At 37.6% G+C, this 23214-nt stretch overlaps 1 protein-coding gene across 1 annotated transcript in view; it reads left to right on the top strand.

Moving 5' to 3' along the window:
• SGCD (sarcoglycan delta) overlaps positions 1–22875 on the top strand; it is a 404526-nt gene extending 381651 nt beyond the window's left edge. The window contains exons 8-9 of the mRNA XM_003782008.2: positions 20924–21047; positions 22480–22875. Coding sequence (XP_003782056.1) covers positions 20924–21047; positions 22480–22653 — 298 coding nt within the window. The 3' untranslated portion in view covers positions 22654–22875. The remainder of the gene's footprint in view (positions 1–20923; positions 21048–22479) is intronic.
• Positions 22876–23214: the final 339 nt, after the last annotated feature.

The raw sequence follows: 23214 nt of genomic DNA, 5'->3' as shown, positions 1-23214 counted from the left end.
CTGGCTATAGTTTGGTGGAGAAAAGAATCTTTGTAAATGGACAGTCAGTTAATATTTAATATTAGTACATATAAAGGCAAACATGTTAGAATGTAGATAGACTGATAGTATCTTCTGATCAATTCTTTAACACATACAGAACTGAAGAACACTAAGACTCTTAAATGTTGATAAGAATTAAGCATCAAATGACCAGATACATGTTAGAAACTAAATTCTGGATTACATTGGAAAGAATGCAAACTATGAAGTTAGGTCTGGGGTTGAGTTCTACCTTTGTAGCTTACCTATATCCTCTAAAAGGTAAACCCTTCTTTTCTCTATGTCTCAGTTTCTTCATATATAAAATGGGACTAATAATACTATGTATTTGTTAAGTCATAAACTAAATCAAATTGTATGCAAAAATTGCCACGGTGGTAAACAGAAAGGTAATCAATGCATTGTATTTCTCTTAATAAATCACCTTCCTTGTCTAATTTAAGTTTACTTTCAGTGTAAAGGACAGAAGATTGTTCTAGGAGATAAGAACAAGTAAATATTTCCTCTTGTGAATATTAAATCATTAAACTCCATAAACAGTAAAATAGCTAAAATTTTTGAACTGTCAGAATGGCTATGAACTATTCTAAGTACCTTAGTAAATACGTCATTTATCCTCCCAACAATACCGTGTAGTCACTACTAGTGTTAATGCTCATATACCAGTTGTGTAAACTAAAGCTCAGAAAAGTTGTTAAAGAAGATCAAAAGATACTCGGAAACAGACAAGAATGACTTCACGACAAGTCCCAGAGTTCATTTAATGGGGAAGGAAGCCATCTCACAACAAACAAACAAAAACAGTAGATTTTAGGACTCTCATAGTAATGATACCTTCTTCCCGGCTCCCCTCCAACTGACAGTTACTGCAAGAGATGGAGCCACTTCACAGGCTTGGCGCTGGTACAACGTGGTTCTTCATCAGCATCCCTCAGATAAAGCTTTTTAGATTAATAATTGACATTTTCCTGTCCTAGTTGTTCACCTCTTGGCCACTAAAGAACCCAACAGCTACTTAAGAGCATGATTTTTCCATCTTCTTTCCCCGTTACCCCACATTAATGCAACCCCATTAACAGACATGCTTGAGAAGCACTTTTATAACAGAGTTGCACCACAACTGTTGGAAATTACCTGATGATTAATGTCGTCTCACCCAGAGAACTATATTGCAGTGAGGCTGAGGATTTATCGATAACTGTGATAATAATCCTCTGTCTTTGTTTACATCTGTAATTAATGTAGTTCAGGAGAGAGCCCTTGAAACCTTATATAAACAAGATTTATCCCCACTGGAATAGATTACAGCCATATGTCACCATTCAAAAGGTAATTGGTACATTTCATTAGAAAGTAATTGAAAAAAAGATTTATTTTAATGCCTTGTAATAAATAATCTTGATAAACATTATTGTTAGCAGAGATATCTGCACCATGTAGAGAATTTGTTTTACATCAAAATATGGTATATACTATATATCATTCTTGAATTTTTCTGAGAAGCTTTTATTTACCTTGTGATTCTGAGTAAAGAATAACACATAATTATACTATGAGCTTTCTTTTAACAGCAAGTTTTCCTTCTTATGGCCATATTCCTTTACTGTTCTCATGATTGGCTTTAACAATGAGATCCCTATTTAGTCCCTATCCCTCAAATGAAAATCTCCTACAAGAATAAATACAAATGTTTCTATCTGTGGGTTAGAGAAAAGGCCTTGGAGGCTGGGCTATGACTCCTGGTCTCTCACTTCAGTGAAATCTCTTAGGATTATGGCAAGCATGCAATAGGGTGCTACACAGTCTTAGAATACAAGAAGCAGCCAATGAATATTAAGAAATGGTGTTATTATTATTATGATTTATATCAGTATCTTGCTGCCCTGATCTTTTAAAGAGAGACATGCTGAGTTCTAGAATAAGCTTTTATTTAAATTGCATAATAAAAGCAAGAGTGGTGTGTACAAGCCTGTTTTTCCCTATTTCTTATGGCACCAAAGCAGTGAAATGTACACTAGACTCATCATCAACCACAGGAAGGACTTCTAACCTTCCCCATCCTCCCACCCTCTAAAGGCCCTGAAGTAAATATACAACAATTATTCCTAGAGTTTTAGTGACTTACTATAGATTAAAGCCATTCCATTTAGTCCCTGAAATGAAGAGGAAAAATCCAAAAAGGCCATCCACAGATATAAATGAAACTGTGCTTCTGGCAAGGAACCAACTGAAATATCAAAACAATGGCCAGAAAGAAGTGAGTCAAATAATTTCATTTTGCATCCCCAATAATTTTTCTCCATTTGCTTTCACAATTTACCACAATAGAAGCATCCAGACCTGTGCTAAACACTACATAAAAGATAGTGTTGAAATCGTCGCTGCCTTTATTTTATAAGCAAATAAGTTGTGCATTTATCCAAAGTCGCTTCTGCTAAGTGGCATGACAGACCCCAGGTTCGGTTTAATGCTTACTCTACTTTGGTGCATTTTTGTTCTTCTTGGAGAATATTCAACCTAAAGTTTTTAGAGTAGAAATCAATTTATAAATAATAAATCATATTTCCATTAAATACAAATGTTTTATGTGGCAGAACACCAAAGCTGTTAAACTTTTTCAGCTGAACACAAGGGACTTCAAAGAAACAAGGGCTTTTTCATGGGTCTATGCCACAGGCACCCACAGGACATGCTAATCCTCCATGACAATTGGTAATTCAATGGGAAGTTCCAAGAAGGCTACTGGGAAGCCAGACGGCATTAAGTCAATGACTAGGTGGCCTTGGGCAAGTCATTCCTGACCCTCACATTTTACTGACTCTTATCTGTTCAATGGGGATTCTACCATACATCTGTAGGACTCCAGGACCATATGGCAGTCTGAAAGCCCAGTAGGTGTTGAGTACATAGTTATCTTTATTATTAAACATCATTGCTTTCAAAATATATTCTCTGATTTGTTTGGTCACTGGCTTTTACATAATCTGCCGTCTAAGCACACTGAACCTAAGACCAGAACCATCTGCCTCTTTCTCCACACAATTTCTTTTTTTTAATTTTAAAATATCAAAGAGGTACAAATGTCTTTGGTTACATGGAGTTATGATAGACTTTCCACCTCTCTTCAGGCTTCTCGTGTTATCATTTACTTTCATTTTAAATGGATACATCCGGCTCGGCGCCTGTGGCTCAAGTGGCTAAGACCCCAGCCAGATACACCTAAGGTGGCGGGTTCGAATCCCCAGCCCGGGCCTGCCAAACAACAATGATGGCTGCAACCAAAAAAATGGCCAGGCGTTGTGGCGGGCGCCTGTAGTCCCAGCTACTTGGGAGGCTGAGGCAGGAGACTCGCTTGCGCCCAGGAGTTAGAGGTTGCTGTGAGCGTGATGCCATGGCACTCTACCCAGGGAGATAGCTTGAGGCTCCGTCTCAAAAAATAAATAAATAAATAAATGGATACATCCATGTTAACTAAAATATCTTTCAAAATGAATTATCTACTCCCTAAATTTTATTTAATTATAATTTACATTCCCTCCCCAGGAGCCCTAAAACTTTGTCTATTAGTCTAACATTTTCTCCTTCTTAGAAAATAGAGGCAGTTTTACAGTAGCATTTTAAAGTATGTACTCTAGTGAAAGAGATAACAGTGAATACCACCAGGCTGCTAGCTGTGTGACTATCAGGCTTAAAATCCCCAATCTGTAAAATAGGGGCAATAATAATATTACTAGTAGTATAATAATGCCTCCTAGAATTATTTTGCTTAGCACATTGCCCAGTGCATAGTAAATATGTAATAATTTTAAGTTACGTTTTTTATAAAATGCCTTTTACAAAATTAAATTTGAACAAGTTATAATTATTTGTATATGAATCATTAATTTCTGTTCTCAGCCTTGTTAGAGATGTGTGGCTCACCCATTTGGGTTTTCACAGATAGATATTCCTGGATACCACATAAATGAGTGCCTGCAGAGTACTCTTGAGGATGTCTACCAAGTGTTAGCATGGGAGACAAAGAAAGTTCATTGTGAACTTGAGTCCGTGCAGGATATCTCTTGCATTATACTCATGAGGCAGGCAGTACACTTATTTTTTACTAATCTTCCAAAATATACTTGCTGATAAGTTGAGAGAAGCACCCTTCTGAATGCCAGTCCAACCCATTCTATAGAGGAGAATCGGGCCACACGGCAGTGGCAAACTCAGGGACAGGAATCTGCTCCTGGTGCCCTGCTCCTTCTGTTATACACTGCCCCACAGGGCTGAACTGACTTGCAGTCCTGATCAAAGCTGGAGATTTCATTTAAATGAGAAATACAAATAGCATCTGTAAATTTCTTAATTTAATTGCTAATTAAAATAATTGACAGCATCCCAGTTCCCAAAGAGTCAGATTAGTTGCATAGGTCATTAAATGTTCTGAGAGCATTAGGTCTTCCTGGGAAGACTTGAAAATTAGGATTCTGATGAAAGCTGAAAATGTGGAAATGTACACCATTTGTTTGTTATTCAGATCAATTATTTAGCTTCTATCTCACTCAAAAAAGAATTACAGTGTAAAGAATGTAATGGTTCGGGGGTGGTAGTATATGGGGAGGATTATAGAGAAAGTTCCACTGGAAACTGCAATTATCATGCCTATAGTTCCATGTGCGTCACCCTTGAAACCTCAGGTTCTAAGGAGGATGATTTTGCTGCAAAATCCACAATTCAGAAACCCATGTTAGCCTACTAAGGCCCAGTATTTGTGATCAGTTTTAACCCTAGCAAAGGTAATTGACAAGTTCTACACTGAATTTCCCTTCTCAAAGTCCTTAAAGTTTTAGCAAATCTAATAACAATCACAAACATATCATGGAGGAAGAATGAACTTCTTTGACTAACTTGCCTTTGGACATTTTGTATTAAAATTATTCTCTTCATTTGAGCTCTTTGTGAAGTCTATTATGTGGCCGCTATGTAAAACAGGATGCCTCTTATGGATGATAAAATATCAAGAGAGTCAGAGAAGGTATTTGAGTTAGAAATAGAAGAAATCATCAGTTCTAACCGGTTTAAGAGGGGGAATGAATAGGTGTGACTGAATTTTTACCTGGAAGAATATAATAGCCCACTTAGTACTACCTCCTATGTGCCATTTACTTGACTGAGGCTTTACTCTAAGTTCCACTTTCCATCTTTATAACAGTTCTATGAGAGAGGTACTACTATCCTCTATTGAATATGAGAAATAGCTCAGCCCCCAAAAGGCTTCTTGAAGGTCAAACATCCAGCAGATGGAGGTGCTTGGTCTAAAACTCCAGCTTTAAGCTACTATCTTACATTTCCTTCGAAGAAATTTGGAATAAAATATTGTCAGGTGGCATAAAATTGGCAATATGTTAGAAGAAATCATGAAGAGTTTGAGAAATTTAAGAGGGGGAAATGATGGCCCTCTTAGAAAATCTAAAAGATAACAGAGCAAAATATCAACCTGGAGCACAAGTTTTTTAATCTAAGATAAATAGGAGACAACACTAGTATAACTGGCAGTTCTATGAAGCCAGACTGCAATAATCATCTTACGTTGTTCAGATTCGGAATATACCAAGGAAGTAAGGGGAAGAAAGGAAAGAGTGAACTTTTCATCCCTGGACCTTGCTCAGAACATTGCAGTCAATGCAAGGTAACAGATTCTAAGAAGGGCATCAATTCGACAAATATATATTGAACACTAGGCAATCTCCTTAATGCTGCATATAAATCAAGTAGAATCACTGCTCTTACAGAGCTTAATCTAGAGGGAGAGGGGAATTAAAACAAGGAAACAGACAAATAATTATAAATTGCAGCCAGTGGCATGAAGGAAATGTCACTAAGTGATAGGAGGGGTGGTCAGGGAAGGCCTCTCCAAAGGGGAGCATTTAAGTAAGACTTGAAAGATAAGAAGGAAGTAAACATACAAGAGTGACAGCATATACAGTGGGCCTACACAGTCTGCAGGGCGGGATGACCAAGAGCATCCGAGCCACTTGCTGGGGGGAACTGTTGAAGATCCTTTTTAGCTTGAATATAACCAGACTGCTTGTCTTTACAAATTTGGTGTATTAACCTACCAGTGCTCCAGATGGCATTGCAGGCTACAGGAAGAGATTTCTACCCAATGTCTAAAACTGCTTTTCAACAGTAAGAATCATGGAACACTAGCACTTGTCTGAGAACCGGGGGATCTGGGTTTGAACTACAACTCTCTAGGCATGTGGTCTTGGCCACAACATTTAACCATTCTAAACCTCCTCTCACAAATGGGGCTAGTGGCGAGTACCAGATGGGATACCTTACGTGAAAAGCACCCATGTATATAATTTGGATTCACTAATGCTATGTAAATCTACATCTGTCACTAGGACTTGACACAGGACTTTCATTTGAAACCCCTAAGCCTCTTCAGGTTCCTTTGAATCAGACTCTGAAAAAGCTTACTTCAAAAATATGGGATGAGTTGCAGGGCTTTCAGGAAAACGATGCAAGAGGGGACATCCTTAATTTTCAAGCTGAAAGCTAATTGAACCACATAGTTCATCACGATAGTAGCTGATGCCACACTATTAAAGTTGTCTGACATTAAAGTCGCACATGCCATGACTTAAAATGGCCCATTCTGTTGCTATAGGAAGGTTCTTCAAAATGGCTGTTGGTTAATTAGTGTTTATCAAACAATGCAACTAACATATAGGAGCAACGTTTAAAGCCTTTTTCTTAAAATAGAAATTAAGCTTTAAGGTAATGAACTTGAGATCAATGAAGCAATTGTTTGAGAAACATACACATTTTAGATGTCATCGTAAATAATGCCACCTTCTTGGAAATACATGCCTTTTGAATAGAGGATTCCACTGATTTGCTGAAGGTCTATACACACAGTGCCGTTCAGTCAACAACACAGAAATGGAAAGGGCCCACAGAATGGCACTGCAGATCTTTGTTCATGGAGTGTATTAACTTAGCTACTGTGCTTGCAACTCCAATTACTTGTTCCCAAGTGACATAATAACTATGCTGTTTTCATCAGTGGTGTGGTAGGGGTTCATATTAAAGTTAGAAGACCTACAAAACACACACAGAGATCTTGTCTATGTCAGTGGTTCTGAACCATCTCTGTACAGAGAAATTTAAAAATCTGTTAATGCCCCCAGATTCCAATTTCATTTGTGTGGGGACTCAAGCTACAAAATATCCCCCATTTGATTCCAATAACATTGGAATTTCCCAGCCAATGTTGAGAACTCCCTCAGTGCAACTAGTTGGATAGATCAGATACCCAACTTCATAACCCTTCCCACCAGTTTTTTTCCTAACATTTTTCACTTTCAGTGATAACATTCTTTGGTTAACTCTTCCCTGAAACTTATAACAGAGTAAATCCTAGGTGTTGGTGTGAATCAGATGTTTCCTAGGAAAGACTAAAGCTAACCTTTTTCTATTTCAGCTACCACATATATTATTCGTTTTTTATGATGTTCTGAAGGTCGCTCCCAAAAGTAACAAAAGCCATTGTCTCCATTCTCTGAGGATGGAAGCGAAATATGATCTAAAAGCTTGTCTAGGTTTGGAAGTGATTAATGCAGATTCTTATGATGAAGGAAATGAAAACGAGAAATCTGGATAAGTAATCACTGTTCCAACAAAAACAATTTCAACAAAAAATGAGCCTGAGACAGAGAGAACAAACTGATAATGCCAACAGCAAATAAATTATTCTCTGAGTTTTAAAACAGACCTTGTGATAGCATTTAAAGTTTTGTGGGGTTTTTTGATTCATGAGACTTCTGAGCATAACCGAGAAGGAAAGGGACACAGTTGCTGTGCTGTGTTTCCCAGGTACTCAAAATGGAATTTGAGCAGAGAGGCTTGAAATGAATGCAGAACTGTGCCAGAAGTTATGGCTTGATAGAGAAAAATCTCTACAGAGCTTCATAAACCTAGGGGACATGACCAATTTTCTCCTGGTCATATTCCCCAGGCCAAAGATGGTGCTTCTGCAAATGGGAGCTGTGAAAGCATCTCCAAAGGTGAAAAACAGAGGCTAGGCAACCAGCTTCCAAAGTACAGCTTCTCACTAGCCAAAGAGTCAGGGGACACTCCGTAGAATCTGATGATGTTTTCAAATATTTCTGTTGAGGTTTGATATACAATGTGCCATTCTCTTCAATACAGAAATATACCAGCCACCATCCAGTATACCTCCTATCTTACAGTCTCTATCCCGTGTATCCATACTTCCACTTGATGTCTCCAACATCTCCAATTCAATGGATCTAAAATGGAAATCACTATTTTTCTATCCTTATACTCCAGAAGCATTCCACTTACTCTCTTCCTTTTCTCAGTAGCTGGCCCATACCAACCCCTAGTTACAAAATCCACACTGGAAATCACTTTTGATTCATTTTTCATCAGCAAAATTCAAATCACCATCTTCCCACCTGGACAACAGACTTTTAGCTACTTTCCTCGTAATCCTTTTGTCCCTTCTTATCCACTCTTCACTCAGTAGGAAGAGCAAGTATAATAGAGAAAAAGAAACAATAGGAGACAGATTTATTATAAGAAGTTGCCTCTTGCAATTATGGAAGCTAAAATTTCCCCAATCTGCTGCCTGTAAGTTAGAGACCCAAGAGAGCTGATGGTGTAGTTCAGTGCAAGTCAAAAGGGAGAAGACTGATGTCTCAACTAGTCAGGCAGGCAAACATCTCTCTGACTCAGCTTTTTTGTTCTGTTGAAGAAAAAACCCATTGATTTTGTTCTATCAATGGATTGGATGAAACTCATCCACATTAAGGAGGAAAATCAGCTTTATTCATTTGGCAGATTCAAATGCTAACCTCATCTAGAAATATTCTCACAGACCTTCCAGGAATAACATTTGACCAAATGTCTAGGCACCCTGTGGTTCAGTCAGGTTAACAAAAGTAGCCATTAAAGAAGCCTTTGCAATGTAGAAATGAGATCATGTTGCCTATTTCTTTTTTTTTTTTTTGCCCCCTTACACTATCACTCCACTTAAAATATTTTATTTTCTCAACATATTATGCAAAGCCACACTTCACTTGCCTCCTACCTTTTATTAATAATATCACATTCTGTATCTGCCTTCTTTGAATTTCTTTTAACTTATAAAATTATTTTGCTCCTAAAAGTCTTTGTGCTACATGCTGCTCCCCCTGCTTGGAACTCTCATCCTATTAACTCCTCACCCTTCAGGTATCAGTGTCGGCCTTCTCAGACTCCAGCTCCTCTCACGACCCAATCCCCAGTTATAGGTTCCTACAGTCTCTTATACTTCTCTATCAAGGACTTCTGGCTACCATAAACAAGTAATTTATGTATTTCAGTCTCAGAAGCTAGGAAACTAACAGGGGGAGGAATTGGGTTTGTCTTATGTATAGCTGAAATGCCAGCAATTTGCACATAGTAGAAAATGTCTGTCAAGCCAATAGCTAATGAACTTGCAAAACCCAGACTGTCAGCTTAGGATACAGGCCATTTACCTGTGCCATCTTTGTTTGAGTATAATAATTTTTTTAAAAAATCAATTAGTCAAGTTCTACATTGAGAAAGAAGCGTTAATTCAAAAGAATTTTTTATGGCTGGGTTTGGTGGCTCATGCCTGTAATCCTAGCACTCTGGGAGGCTGAGGCAGGTGGATTGCCTGAGTTCAGGAGTTTGAGGCCAGCCTGAGGCAAAAGCGAGACCCTCATCTCTACTAAAAATAGAAAATCTAGCCAGTCATTGTGGCAGGCACCTATGCTCCTAGCTACTCAGGAGGCTGAGGCAAGATCACCTGAGCCCAAGAGTGTGAGGTTGCATGGAGCTGGGATGCCAAGACACTCTACCCAGGGCACAGAATAAGACTTGAAGAAATCAACCTAGTAGAATATTTTATGAGGAGGACTCTCTGGGCAATTAAAACAACACTAAAAATACATTACTTGGACCTGATCAAACTAAAAAGCTTCTGCACAGCCAAGAACACACTAAGTAAAGCAAGCAGACACCCCTCAGAGATGGGAGAAGATAGTTGCAGGTTATGTCTCTGACAAAAGTTTAATAACCAGAATCCACAGAGAACTCAAACGTATTAGCAAGAAAAGAACAAGTGATCCCATCTCGGGGTAAAAAAGGGACTTGAAGAGAAACTTCTCTAAAGAAGACAGGTGCACAGCCTACAGAGGTTTTTAAAAAATGCTCATCATCCTTAATCATCAGAGAAATGCAAATCGAAACTACTTTGAGATATCACCTAACTCCAGTAAGATTAGCCCACATCACAAAATCCCAAAACCATAGATGTTGGCGTGGATGTGGAGAAAAGGGAACACTTCTACGTTGCTGGTGCAAATACATTCATTTTGCAAAGATGTTTGAAGAACACTTAGGTATCTAAAAATAGACCTGCCATTCGATCCTACAATTCCTCTACTAGATATATATCCAGAAGACCAAAAATCACATTATAACAAATATGTTTGTACCAGAATGTTTATTGCAGCCCACTTCATAATTGCTAAGTCATGGAAGAAGCCCAAGTGCCCATAAACCCACAAATGGATTAATAAATTGTGGTATATATACACCATGGAACATTATGTAGCCTTAAAAAAAAGATGGAAACTTTCATGTTTACATGGATGCAGCTGGAATATATTCTTCTTAGCAAAGTATCTCAAGAATGGAAGAAAAAGTATCCAATGTGCTCAGCCCTACTATGAAACCAATTTATAGCTTTCATATGAAAGCTGTAACCCGATTATAACCCAAGAAGTAGGGCAAACGGGGAGGGGAGGGGGGGTGGATGGGAGGAGGAAGGGTAATTGGTGGGACCACACCTACGGTGCATCTTACAAGGGTACATGTGAAATTTACTAAGTATAGAATATAAATGTCTTAACACAATAACTAAGAAAATGCCGTGAAGGCTGTTAACCAGTTTGATGAAAATATTTCAAAGTGTATACAAAACCAGTACATTGTTAAAAAAAAAAAAACCACCCAGCCTGGCAGGAAAAGATCTCTGACTTCAGGGGATGGTAGTGTGACATAACCTAAGAGGAACTGGCCTAAACTGAAAGATATCAGTAGGTGAGGAGTGAGTGCTGTATATTTGTTAATATCAAAATAATCAATGCAATAAAGATTTACTAAATAAAAACAGTGTGGGACTAGAGGAAAAAAATAGGAAAGCTTCTGTTTTCCCCACTATTTTCAGATGCATGAGTACCATGTGTTCAAGCCAAAGCAGACGTTTAAAACACGCATAACATGGAGCAGGGGTGGATTTGTACCATATCAATTTAGCTGGACTGGGAATTTAGCTAAGACAGAATTCCTTCCCTGAGTCAGGACTGTACAAGGTCTGGAAGGTGGGACTGTAGCAGCCACTTTGTCCTAGAAAATGAGTGCAGAACACCTAGCACAGCTAGTGGTCACCCAGTGGATCCCCTGGATAGTGTGGATCAGCATTCGGGCTTTAGGGCTTCTGGCTCCCACTGGATTCTCCTTCAACTTCTTCAATGCCTGGGCCAAGTTCACACTTAGTTTCAAAGAAAAGGGAAGAAGCTATTTCTCCCTTGAATTGGAGATTAGAAATGGTGGGAGATTGTCAAGGATAATAGTTCATCCTGGTGGATTCCAGTTCATCCTCCTTCTTCCCCACATCACATCCATCTTTCCTTCTTGACTACCTGCCCTGCTGACTTCAGGCTCCAGCATCAGACACAAAGACAACTTTGCATGGGCTCAAGTTCAGCCAGCTCTCCAACTCTATAAGGCCAAATTCCTATAAGAAACTTATTTACACATTTCTATCAGAGAGGTTCTCTCTAGGAAGTCTTCTAGCAAAATTATCAACTCTCAGCCTAGATATGGTTCTCAGAAAGAAAGATGAGGTGATTTCACTATACAAAGTCCAATGCCACCTTCTTTTGAAAAATCAGAAACACTAACCTCAATGCAGCAGTAGGGTAGTATAAGTAGTCTAACTAGTCCACCCTCTGAACACAATTAAAATTACTGGAGAAAATACAGGGTCCAGCAGAAGTAATGCCCTTGTATGCTTCAGTATGATATTATTATATCACAGAATTACATATAAACAATGCAAATTGCAAATAATGACACAAATAACACTCCTTTTTAATAAACAGGAAATCTATACCAACATTCTATTACAAAATGTCATAAGTCATAAGCACGTAATTCTGTAACAGTATCACACTAAAGCACAAAATGGTATTAGTTCAGTGGGATCCTGTATATTTTACAAATATTTTAGTCACTTTGATGTTATGGAAATTTGTTAAAATTTTCAGAGTTCTAACCCTAAAGAATTATGGGAACCCAGAGAAGTCATCTAATCATTGAGGCCAGCTTTAACTTTATAGATTTTGCTGACCTGAAGGAAATTCAACTTTGGTTTTCACAGCCTAGTGGGGCATGGAAACAAAACAACTCTCAGGGCCCTTTGTGGTGAGGAGTGTATTAAGAGATCTCAAAGATGAAACTGGAACTCCAAAGTACCAAACTCTTCAGGGTAAGGATGAAATAGAATTCGACCTACCTAGTCTTCTCTACTCTACCCTTCCACCCAGAGGACAGCAAGGAAAAGAAAAAAAAAGAACTCTCCACAGTTTGATAACTTCAACCTGACCCTCAATCTGGTTTGTAGTCTGAATTCATTATTACGTACATTGGCCTGAAACCTCAAGCAAAGAAATTAATCTACAATGGACCCAAGATGAGGGTAGCACCAGTGATTCATGGAAACAAATGCAAATCCTTTCTAGAGAAAACCACCTTAAATGCAGGTTTAAAATAATTCCTGCAGATAAAAATCCAAGAAATGAACTCACAATACACACTCAAAAACAAGGCACTATCCACAAGAGAACAAGGTAGCCAGTTCTCTGGATACCCCTGGAGGTATCAAATATAGGAATTAGGAGAGAAAAAATATGAAATATGTTTGCTATGTAAAAAGGAACAAAAAATGAATGAGTGAATGAAAATGTAATCTCAGAAAGCAAAATCACAATAGATGAGGGAGAAATGAAGATAAAAAAATAAATCAACATGAAAATATATCCAAATAATCATCCAGAAAACAGAGAGGCAGAATAACAGAGATGCTAGAGTGAGAATGTCTAATCCAAGTTACAGAATGAGGAGAGAGAAAGAATGGACCAAAAATGGTTTTCAAAGATGTGTCAGCTAAGTATGATTGCCTAAAAATAATGAAAGACAAAAGACAAAATTTAGAGTAAAAAAAAAAAAAAAATTCAAGGAGAGCCAATAAAGTGAAACCCACATCTAGACACATCAGAATGACACCACAGATGATCAAAATTGAAAATCAGTAGGAGAAAAAAACCAAATAGTAGTTCTAAGATTGAAGTTAGACTGACAGCTGATATCTTAATCACAACAACGAGAACCAGAATACAGAAGAATAGTATTTTCAATTCTTAGGAGAAAATAACTGTCAGTATAGAGTTTTGCATCCAGCCAAAATTCCTTTCACAAAGGAGGACAAATCAAAGGTTTATTCCAGTACAACAAAACTGAAGGCTTACCCCAGAAGACCCTCACTAAGAGACAATATCAAGGACTTTCTTGATGTTAACCAAAAAAAAAAAAAAAAAATAGAAAGTCTAAAATAACAGAAGGGATGAGACAGTGGTAAATACATGGATATATATATAAACATTGACTGTGTAAGCAATAGTCTTGTAGGACTAAATAATGTAGAATCATGATACAAAAAATAACATAAATCAATAGTAAATTTGAACAGTCAGATTTTAAAAAATCCTTTAAAGTATAAATATTAAGATCACCTCTCCACCAAATTTATCTATGAATTCAGCATAATTTCAATCTAAACCACAATATAGGCTTTGTAATTTTTTAGAAACCGAAAAGTTAATTCTAAGATTTATACAGAAAAGTAAAGGACCTAGAGTAGCTAGAATAATTTGTTTTCTTTTGCAAAAGTTAAGAGAATCACACTACTTGATTTTAAGATTTAAAGTAACGGTAATCAATGAAACCAAGTATTAGCACAAGGCTAGACAAATAGATAAATAGAACAGAAAAAGAGTTCAGAAATAGCTCTACACATATAGTTAACTGATGGTCAACAAAAGCATCAGTGCTGTTCAATGGCAAAAGGTTAATGAATCATGCAAGAGCAACTTCCTAAACCTAATGGGGAAAAATGAACCTAAAACTCTTCTTAAAAATTAATTCATAATGAATCGAATTTAGATGCAAAAGCTACAACTATCAAGCTTCCAGAAGAAAACACAGGAGATTATCTTTATGACCTTGAGGTAGGCAATAGTTTTTTATGGAAGGCATAAAAGTTCTAAACATGAAAAATGTTGATAAATTGAACTTTATCAAAATTAAAATCAAAATTCAAAACGTCTCATCAAAAGGCACTGCTAAAAAAGTAAAAAGGCAAGTCATGAATTGGGAGAAAATACTGAGAGAGAAATACATGAAAAAGAATTTTTACCAGGATATATGACAAAATTTTGAACAGCCTAATTGTAACAAAGGTAGGCAAAAGATTTAGCTAGACTCCTTCCAGAAGAACAGGCGGTATTTGAATAGCCAACAGGCCCATGGAAAGGTGTTAAATACCGTTAGTCATCAGGGAAGTGAAAACCATAATAAACTACCTTTCTATGAGCCACTAAAAATTTGGCAAATTCTTATTGTATTATTAATCTATTGCTTTGTAACACATTACCCCAGTGAGTCAGAAGTCTAGTTGCAGCTCAACTGATTCCTTTGACTCAAGATCTTCCAGGAGGTTGCATGTAAGCTGTTGGCCAGGGCTGTGACCTTATCAAATGCCTGCCCTAGGGAAGATCCATTTCCAAACACATTCCCGTGAGTGTTGGCAGGATTCAGTTCTCTGTAGGCTGTTGGCTTGAAGACCTTAGTTCCTCGACTCTCAGTTTCTTGGGCCTTTGCACAGAGCAGCTATTAACATGGGGGCTGGCTTCCTCTCAGAGTGAGGATGAGAAAATGAGCCCAAGATTGAAGCCACAATCTTTTTGTATCATTATTTCAAGTGACAGCTCATTCCTTTGGCCGTATTCTATTTGTATGGAAGTTAGTCACTACATCCAGCCCCCATCCAGGGGGAAAAATTACATAAGGACGTGAATACCAGGAGGCCAGGATCACTGGGACCATCTTGGGTGCTGCCTTACCACACTTTTTAGAGACATACCCGTCTCATAACTTAGTAATTTCACTCAAAGCTTCTTATTCAAGGGAAGTAAAAACTTTTCCTCAAAAATACTTATCTAAGAATGTTTACAGTACTTTGTACAAAATAGCCACAAAATGGAAACAACCAGATGTCAATTCACAGTTGAACGGATAAACAAATCATGGTCTAGTCACACGATTGACCAATATGAAGCAATAAAGAGAATGAACAGCATTGAACACAGTCATGTGGAAGAATCTCAAGTTTCAAAAGTCTCACAAAAGAATAAAACCTATTATTCTCATTATGTGAAGTTCAGAAACAAGCAAGTCCAATCTGTCGTGATAGAAATCAGAAGAGCCTTTGGAGGGTGGGAGGTATGACTGCAAAAAAGCATGAGGTCACTTTTGGGTTGGTGATGTTGGATGGAGTGGTGATTATACGAAACTATGCATTTGTTAAAATTCATTGAAGTGTATCATTAAGATTGGTGCATTTCAATGCATGGAAATTTTACCTCAATAAAAAGTGATTTGAATTTTTGTTAATAATTCAGTTACATGAAAGTCATATCTAAAACATAGCCATACAGAATGGTTGACATTTAAAAGTCTAGAAAAATGTGTCCAAGGCAAATAACAGAAATAAATGGGACAACTATACTAACAGACAAATGATCTTAAGACAAAAAGCATTGCAAGAAATAAAGACAATCGCTATATACTAGTAAGATAAGGAAGACAGAACAATTCTAGCTGATACACATGTAAGAACATACCACTTTTAGTAAATGATAGATCAAACAGTTAAAAATGTATATGGACATAAAAAATTGAACAATTAAATACTGAATTAATAAGACATATATAAAAACATGGCACCTAAAATGAAAGCAGATTCTCTTCAGGCAGGCAAGGAATATTTATAAAAATTGTTACATATTGGGCCAAAAAGTTAGTCTTAATTTTTAAAGAATTGATTTTATACAGAAAAGGTTCTCTGACCATTATAAGATTGTCAGTTCAAAATCAAGGTTCAGGCTCGGCGCCTATGGCTCAACCGGCTAAGGCGCCAGCCACGTACACCTAAGGTGGCGGGTTCGAATCCCCAGCCCGGACCCGCCAAACAACAATGACGGCTGCAACCAAAAAATAGCCGGGCGTTGTGGCGGGTGCCTGTGGTCCCAGCTACTTGGGAGGCGGAGGCAGGAGACTCGCTTGAGCCCAGGAGTTGGAGGTTGCTGTGAGCTGTAATGCCATGGCACTCTACCCAGGGGGACAGCTTGAGGCTCTGTCTCAAAAAAAAAAAAAAAAATCAAGGTTCAAAAATTCAAAACCAGTGATGAAAACATATACTAGAAATATCTAGAAATCTATAATAGGAAATGTTGTCTATTAAGAAATTAAGGATTACCCTTCTTTGAAACTCATAGGCCACAAGAGAAGTCAACATTGGAAAATAACTATTCCGATTTTATAAGTACTCCTTTGCAATGCTGTCAAAGAAAAATACATGACATGAAATGCATACATTAAAATTAGGAAAGGCAAAAATTAGCAAAGCAGCATGTTTTAGATCTTAGACCTGGAGAAGTCTCCTAACTTACCTAGAATAAGAAGACAAAGGGAAATTCAAGAACTGGAAATAAACATAAAATAGATCAGACTAACAAAACCAAAAGTCAGCTCTTTGAAAGGACTGATGAACTTCTGGCAGGACTGTTCAAAGGAAAAAGAAGGCATGAATAAAAACATTGGGAACAAAACGAAGATAAAGCTACAAAGGCAGGGGGCATTAAAAAAAGAGGTTATTAAAAAAAGGATATTAAAAAGGAGGAACTTTTCCAATAAACTAAACTTTTATACACCATGAAAAAATACGAAGAAAAAAAGATAACTTAAAAAACAACCAAGGGAAAAACATATAACCAAGTTGATGGCGTTTTTTTAAATGGAAATAAGGTATATTTTTTATGCCCATAGAGTTCATCAGTAAGTTTAAACATAAAGGGGGCAATAATTCTAATCGTTCATAAATAATTCTGAATTATGGAAAAGTGATAGAACCTGACAAAAGTAAGATAGAATAATTAAGGCTAAATTCATTTATAACCATAAGTGCAAAATCCTAAAAAATACTAGTTTTGAAAAAATATAGAAAAAATGATACATAAGGACAAAGTTGGGTTAATGCCAAATATAATTCAACACCATAATATAGCTATATTGTAAAATAAAATAATTGATGAAATTCACATTATTAATTACAGAAACTTTTAGCAGAATAAGAAGAGATGGGAACTATGTACCTTATCTTGTTAAGAGGTATTTAGGGAAGGAAAAATGTTGAACAACAATAAAAAATTCTTAATGTTAGGTGGCGCCACAGGCGCCACCCAAAGAATAGGGCGCCGGCCCCATATTGCAGGAGGTGGCGGGTTCAAACCCAGCCCTGGGCAAAAACTGCAAAAAAAAAATTCTTAATGTTAAATTATTGAGTTTTCTCTTTAAGTTAGGAAGAAACAAGATTTCCATCTCTTTACTTCTTTATTTTTTATACTTATTACTTCTGGCATGTTAAAAATAATCACATCAAAAAATGTATACAGGTAAAAGATGTCATAGGAGACATAAGAAAATAGTGCTTATATATATATATATATATTGCATATATATATGTATGTATATATACAAATCTACAGTATTTACCACATTGATACATATTTTGGAGCAGCTCCAATAATGCTATAATAAAACATTGGATAGTCCTAGACAGTAAAGTATAAAAGGAGAAAGAATTAAAAGGACTAAGAAATGAAACATTATAAAACTATTATGAATTTGGAGCAGTGCCTGTGGCTCAAAGGAGTAGGGCGCCGGCCCCATATGCCAGAGTTGGTGGGTTCAAACCCAGCCCTGGCCAAAAACTGCAAAAAAAAAAAAAAGAAAAGAAAAAAAACACAAAAACTATTATAAATTAAAATAATTAATGGTTACAATGAAAACCTAAAATAATCTGTATACAGATTATAAAAAATAATTTACCTCAGTGTCGACTATAAGATTAAAATACCAAAACTAATAATAGTAATAATAAGTTGGATATTGATATTCCAGAAAAAAAGAATATGAGAGTATGAGAAATACTTTTTTAAAAATATCATTTTCCGTAGTTGAACTTATATAGAGAAAACTATTAAACTATGGAAATACATCAAAGTAAGCATAACAAATTAGAGACAGATACAGTGTTCATGGACTGAATGTGAATCCAATCAAAATTCTAACAGTTTCTTCATGAAACTTCAGTTCGTTTGAAAATTTATCTAAGATATTCTTGAGAAAAAACAAGGACTTGCCTTATGAAATATACAGAATTTAAAAACTAATAAGCTAAAATAGTTAAAGAACTTTTTACAGGAATAAACAAATAGAAAAATGAGACACACTAAATATCCCCAGGAAACAACCAGAAAGGTATGGAAATATCATATACAATGGAACTAAATATTAACTTTTCAACATATGTTGAGAAAAACTGCATTTCATTAGACCCCAACCTCATACCATATACAAAAATGAATACCTGATACATTAGAGAGTTAATGAAAAGACCCAAAACCTTTGAAAATAAGATAGAAGAGCCTCATGACCTTAATGTAGGGAATGTAAGGAAGCTCATGCAACAAAGAGCATCAACATTAGCAAAAACAAAAGAGTTAGCAATCTCAGAATATAGGAGATTTTATAGGAGTCAACCAGACTGTGTAGGAGAAAAATAAAAATGACACAAAGCCATCTTGATATTTCAAAAGGGACGGGAGGTCAGGAGCACAGGAGAGTTCCACTGAGCTGGATTAAGGTCGCAGGCAAGATGGTACTGGTGAAGTTACTGCCCTAACAAGACCTCCTCCTCAATGCACTTGACATCATTGTAGGAATAACTCCATGCAAATGAAGTAAACCTCCCAGGCAGAGCCACACCTGGCTCACGACAACCTGGTGAGGGTCCTGTGAGAAGGAAGAGGGGTAGAGGGGTTTGCCACACATGGAGGGGTGAGGTCAGAAAGGAAACGATTCCTTAAATAGAAGCTCCAGTCACTCCTAAGTACTGTAGGCCTGTCACTTCTCTGTAAGACTCTAATTGAGTCACTGCAGGAGTAAACAACTCAAGGAGGAAGGCTGCTGCCTGGAAACAATCATCCAGAACCCAGACCTGAGAAGTGTGGCTGGACAAGCCCACTGTTGGCGTCTGTGTGTGTGGCTGAGGAGTGCTCCGTGGTGGAGCCCACCTCTCAACTTGTTCTTCTCACCACTTACTGAGGCCAAAAGAGTTCGTACTGCCCAGTGGGAGTGGGAGTGGTGAAAACAGAGCAGGAGTCAGCAGAGGGCAGAGAGGATAATGTTCCTCCTCAACATGTTCGAAGTGCCTAAAAATTAGAAACCTAGAAATAATTCTGTAGTAACTAGTCTGAGGCAGAATGGTTTGAAAACCATTGTGGAGGCCTTTGCTTCCTACGCTGGGGTACTTTCTTTGTAACAAAGAGGAGGATCGTCATACACTCCTCTTCGGTAATAATATTAAAATATAGCATATTCAGGGTAGGGTTGAGTTTCAGTTAATATTTTATTCATCAAATGAATTAAGAAAAAAATTATACGAAGTAGTATCCTCTGTTATGTCATCATAATTATCATAGAGTGTGGCTGATTCTTTTCATTTTTATCTTACAAACCATAAAATCTGCTCAGTTGTGAGTTTTCACAAATGCACAGAGACATGTAACCACCACTGCAATCCAAGATACAGAATAGTTGCATCCCCCAAGCCTCCCCTGCATATGCTGTCCATTTGCAGCCAAACCACCCTACCTGCTACAGCCCCTGGCAACGAGTGATCTGTTCTGAATCTGCTTTTGACAATTGCTCTGATGGGTAATGCCTCAGACTTCTTCATGATTCGCTGGTATGATAATACTAGTGGCAGTAATATTTAAGTTAGGTTTGCATTTCCAACATATCAGGCAGCATTTGAAGTATTTTGTAGATGAGGAAACTGAGGCTTTAAGAAATTTTGGAAAGAAAAGGAAAGAGGACACACAGGAAGAAATAATCGCATACAGTCATATAGTAGCTATTGCATGGCTTTATTCCCGCCATGTCTGACTCACCGATCTACTTTCTTCACCTCTGATTCCGTGGAAGACAGAAAGCAGGACAGAGTAGCAGACATACCTATCAATTCCAAGAAGCTCGGCTTAGACCTGGGATTGCCCCAGTCTTAAATATATATAAAAAGAGGCTTAAATACTTAACAAAGGCATATCTAAGAATTTGGTTAATTATGCCAGTAAAACAAGAATGGTATGTAAGATAAAATGAACTCAGGATCCTAGAACACCTCCCCTGCAACCTCAGTATAAAGCAATGACGATAAAGTCTAGACCTGTTGTGTTCTCTCTCCTAAAGCTGACCTCATTTGTAATGCAAAGCTTAGAATCATTTCCTGGTCAATACTGAAATGCTTTTTCAGTGCCCTGAGCGTGAACTTCCCCTTCAATTTATCAAGCAGGAAATGGAATCTTTAATCTCAGCCTTGTGTGTATTTCAGGTTGGAATCCCCGACCCGGTCTCTGGTGATGGAGGCCCCCAAGGGCGTCGAAATCAATGCAGAAGCTGGCAACATGGAAGCCACCTGCAGAACAGAGCTGAGACTGGAGTCCAAAGATGGAGAGGTGAGGGCTGGGAAGGACAGAAGCCCACAGAGGTTCCAGCAGACCAACCCTGCCCATAGCTGGTTTGCCACAGAGGTGGTACCTAACTGTATCAGTGAAAGGTGCCGAGCAGAAGGCTTTTGGTCCAAAACAAATAATTAAACAGCATGATTATAAGCCAAACCCACAATACATAAATGTTATGATTCATTATTTGTAAAGGAGTAAGATAATGGCATGTATTCCAAATACAGAACTATATGACCGGAAAAATGAATGCTATTTTCAAACTCTCTCAGTTGTCACCTTAAAATAAGATTCAGCTAGCCAGCATAATTAGGCTGTATATTACACACATCTGGCTGAAGATGAACTTAATTTACTTGTAGTTATTTCATCCTGAACATTTCTGTTTTCACTGAGAATAGAGAATCAGATCCAACAGCTATTCAAAACCAGAACAAGCCAAAACTTAATAGGGTAAGCCCAGGCAACAAGAGAATGAAGGATGGCAGATATTTGTTCTCTTACCCCAATACACTCCCAGCTGGGTGAACAGAAATGTTGCTTGAGTTTTTGCAAACAAGGTAAACCACCCCCCCCACAACAACTTATTATTTGATTGCAAACTTAAAAATGCCTTCAAAGTGTTCTAAAGTCAGCTTGTCTTTAAGAATAAAAATAAGAGGGAAAAAAAAACTGTTTGTTTTTTCAAAGCCAACGTCTATTCCTCCTTCCATTTGATGAGAAGGGTTATCAGCCTCCACCTGCTTCTGTACATTCACTCTGTGGATACAAAAGCCCCCCTTTTGATTGGTGTTGCATTTGCTATTTTGTTTTAAAAGAGATAGTACATTCGATGATCACAACTGCCTCTTTAAACAGCCACAAACTGCAAACCACACACATAAAACCCATGACTACCTTGCATACGCAGTTTATAGCTATCAGAATGTGAACGGAAGAATCAGTTATATTCATAAATCTAATGATCCCTTCCAGCACTGCTTATTTTTATAGGCATGTTTTTCTCAAAGTGTATTCTATGGAATATTAGGTACATAAATTCTTAGAAAAAGAAAAAAATGAAAGAAGGCTCACTGGTCATTTAAAACTTGAAAACCCTTGCATATTCTATTCTTGTTGAAGACTCTCCTTGCACCTGGGCACATCTGGAAGCTGAGATGTCCTATGGTTAAAAAAAAAAAATTGTTAAACGTGGTATTTCCACATTTACATGACTCTAGGACTCTATTCGTAGTCTATGTGACTTCTTTCACAAGATTATCTTGCTGGCACATAAGCTTCTGAGGGTAGGGACTTTTGTCTCATTTATCTTCGAATCCCCAATGCCAAGAATAATTTTAAGTTAAATTGAGCCCTTGTATTGTTTGTGACTATCCAGAAATGACAGCCTCTGACTGACTGTTTCCTTCCTATTCACTCTCTTTAGATTAAGTTAGATGCTGCGAAAATCAAACTACCTAGACTGCCTCATGGATCCTACACGCCCGCAGGAACAAGGCAGAAGGTCTTCGAGATCTGCGTCTGCGCCAATGGGAGATTATTCCTGTCCCAGGCAGGAACCGGGTCCACTTGTCAGATAAACACAAGTGTCTGCCTTTGAAAGACTATCCATAGTGGACATTATTGGCAGCATAAAGGCCTTTTTTGGCTTCAGACACTGACTGCCAGCTATTTTTACTAGAACACAGAAAGCCTATCAAAGACCTTTTGTGAGTGTGCGTGTATGTGTGCGTGCGTGTGTATGTTTGAGTGTGTTTGCGTGTGTGGGTGGATATAAATATATATAAATATATATAAATAAATATATATATATCCTCTGTATAAAATGAGGTTTCAGTACAAAAGGAACCATGGGTGACCCTGTGATATCCACTGTCATTTTCCATCCCATCCCTACCACCCAAGTGATAAAAGTCTAAACACTAATTCAGGCCCAATGTTCCCCAGACTGTTCAGAATCACACAGCGTTTTGGACACTGACAGAATGTTCACCCACATGTTCAACTGATAGTGTATCGTCCCCTTTTGTGTCAATAGGAGGGAGTGATGGCGGGAATCTCCAAGTCACACTCAAGCTCTCAGAACCTTGTATCAAAACAGAGGTTTGGTTTCCTTTTTTAGCACTTAGAAGGCTGGCCAACTTCCCCCTCTTTAAGTAAG

This window comes from Otolemur garnettii, unplaced genomic scaffold, assembly GCF_000181295.1.
Source record: "Otolemur garnettii isolate 467f Iridium unplaced genomic scaffold, OtoGar3 scaffold00003, whole genome shotgun sequence".
Lineage (NCBI taxonomy): Eukaryota > Metazoa > Chordata > Mammalia > Primates > Galagidae > Otolemur > Otolemur garnettii.
This window is presented reverse-complemented; position numbering and strand designations above follow the sequence as displayed.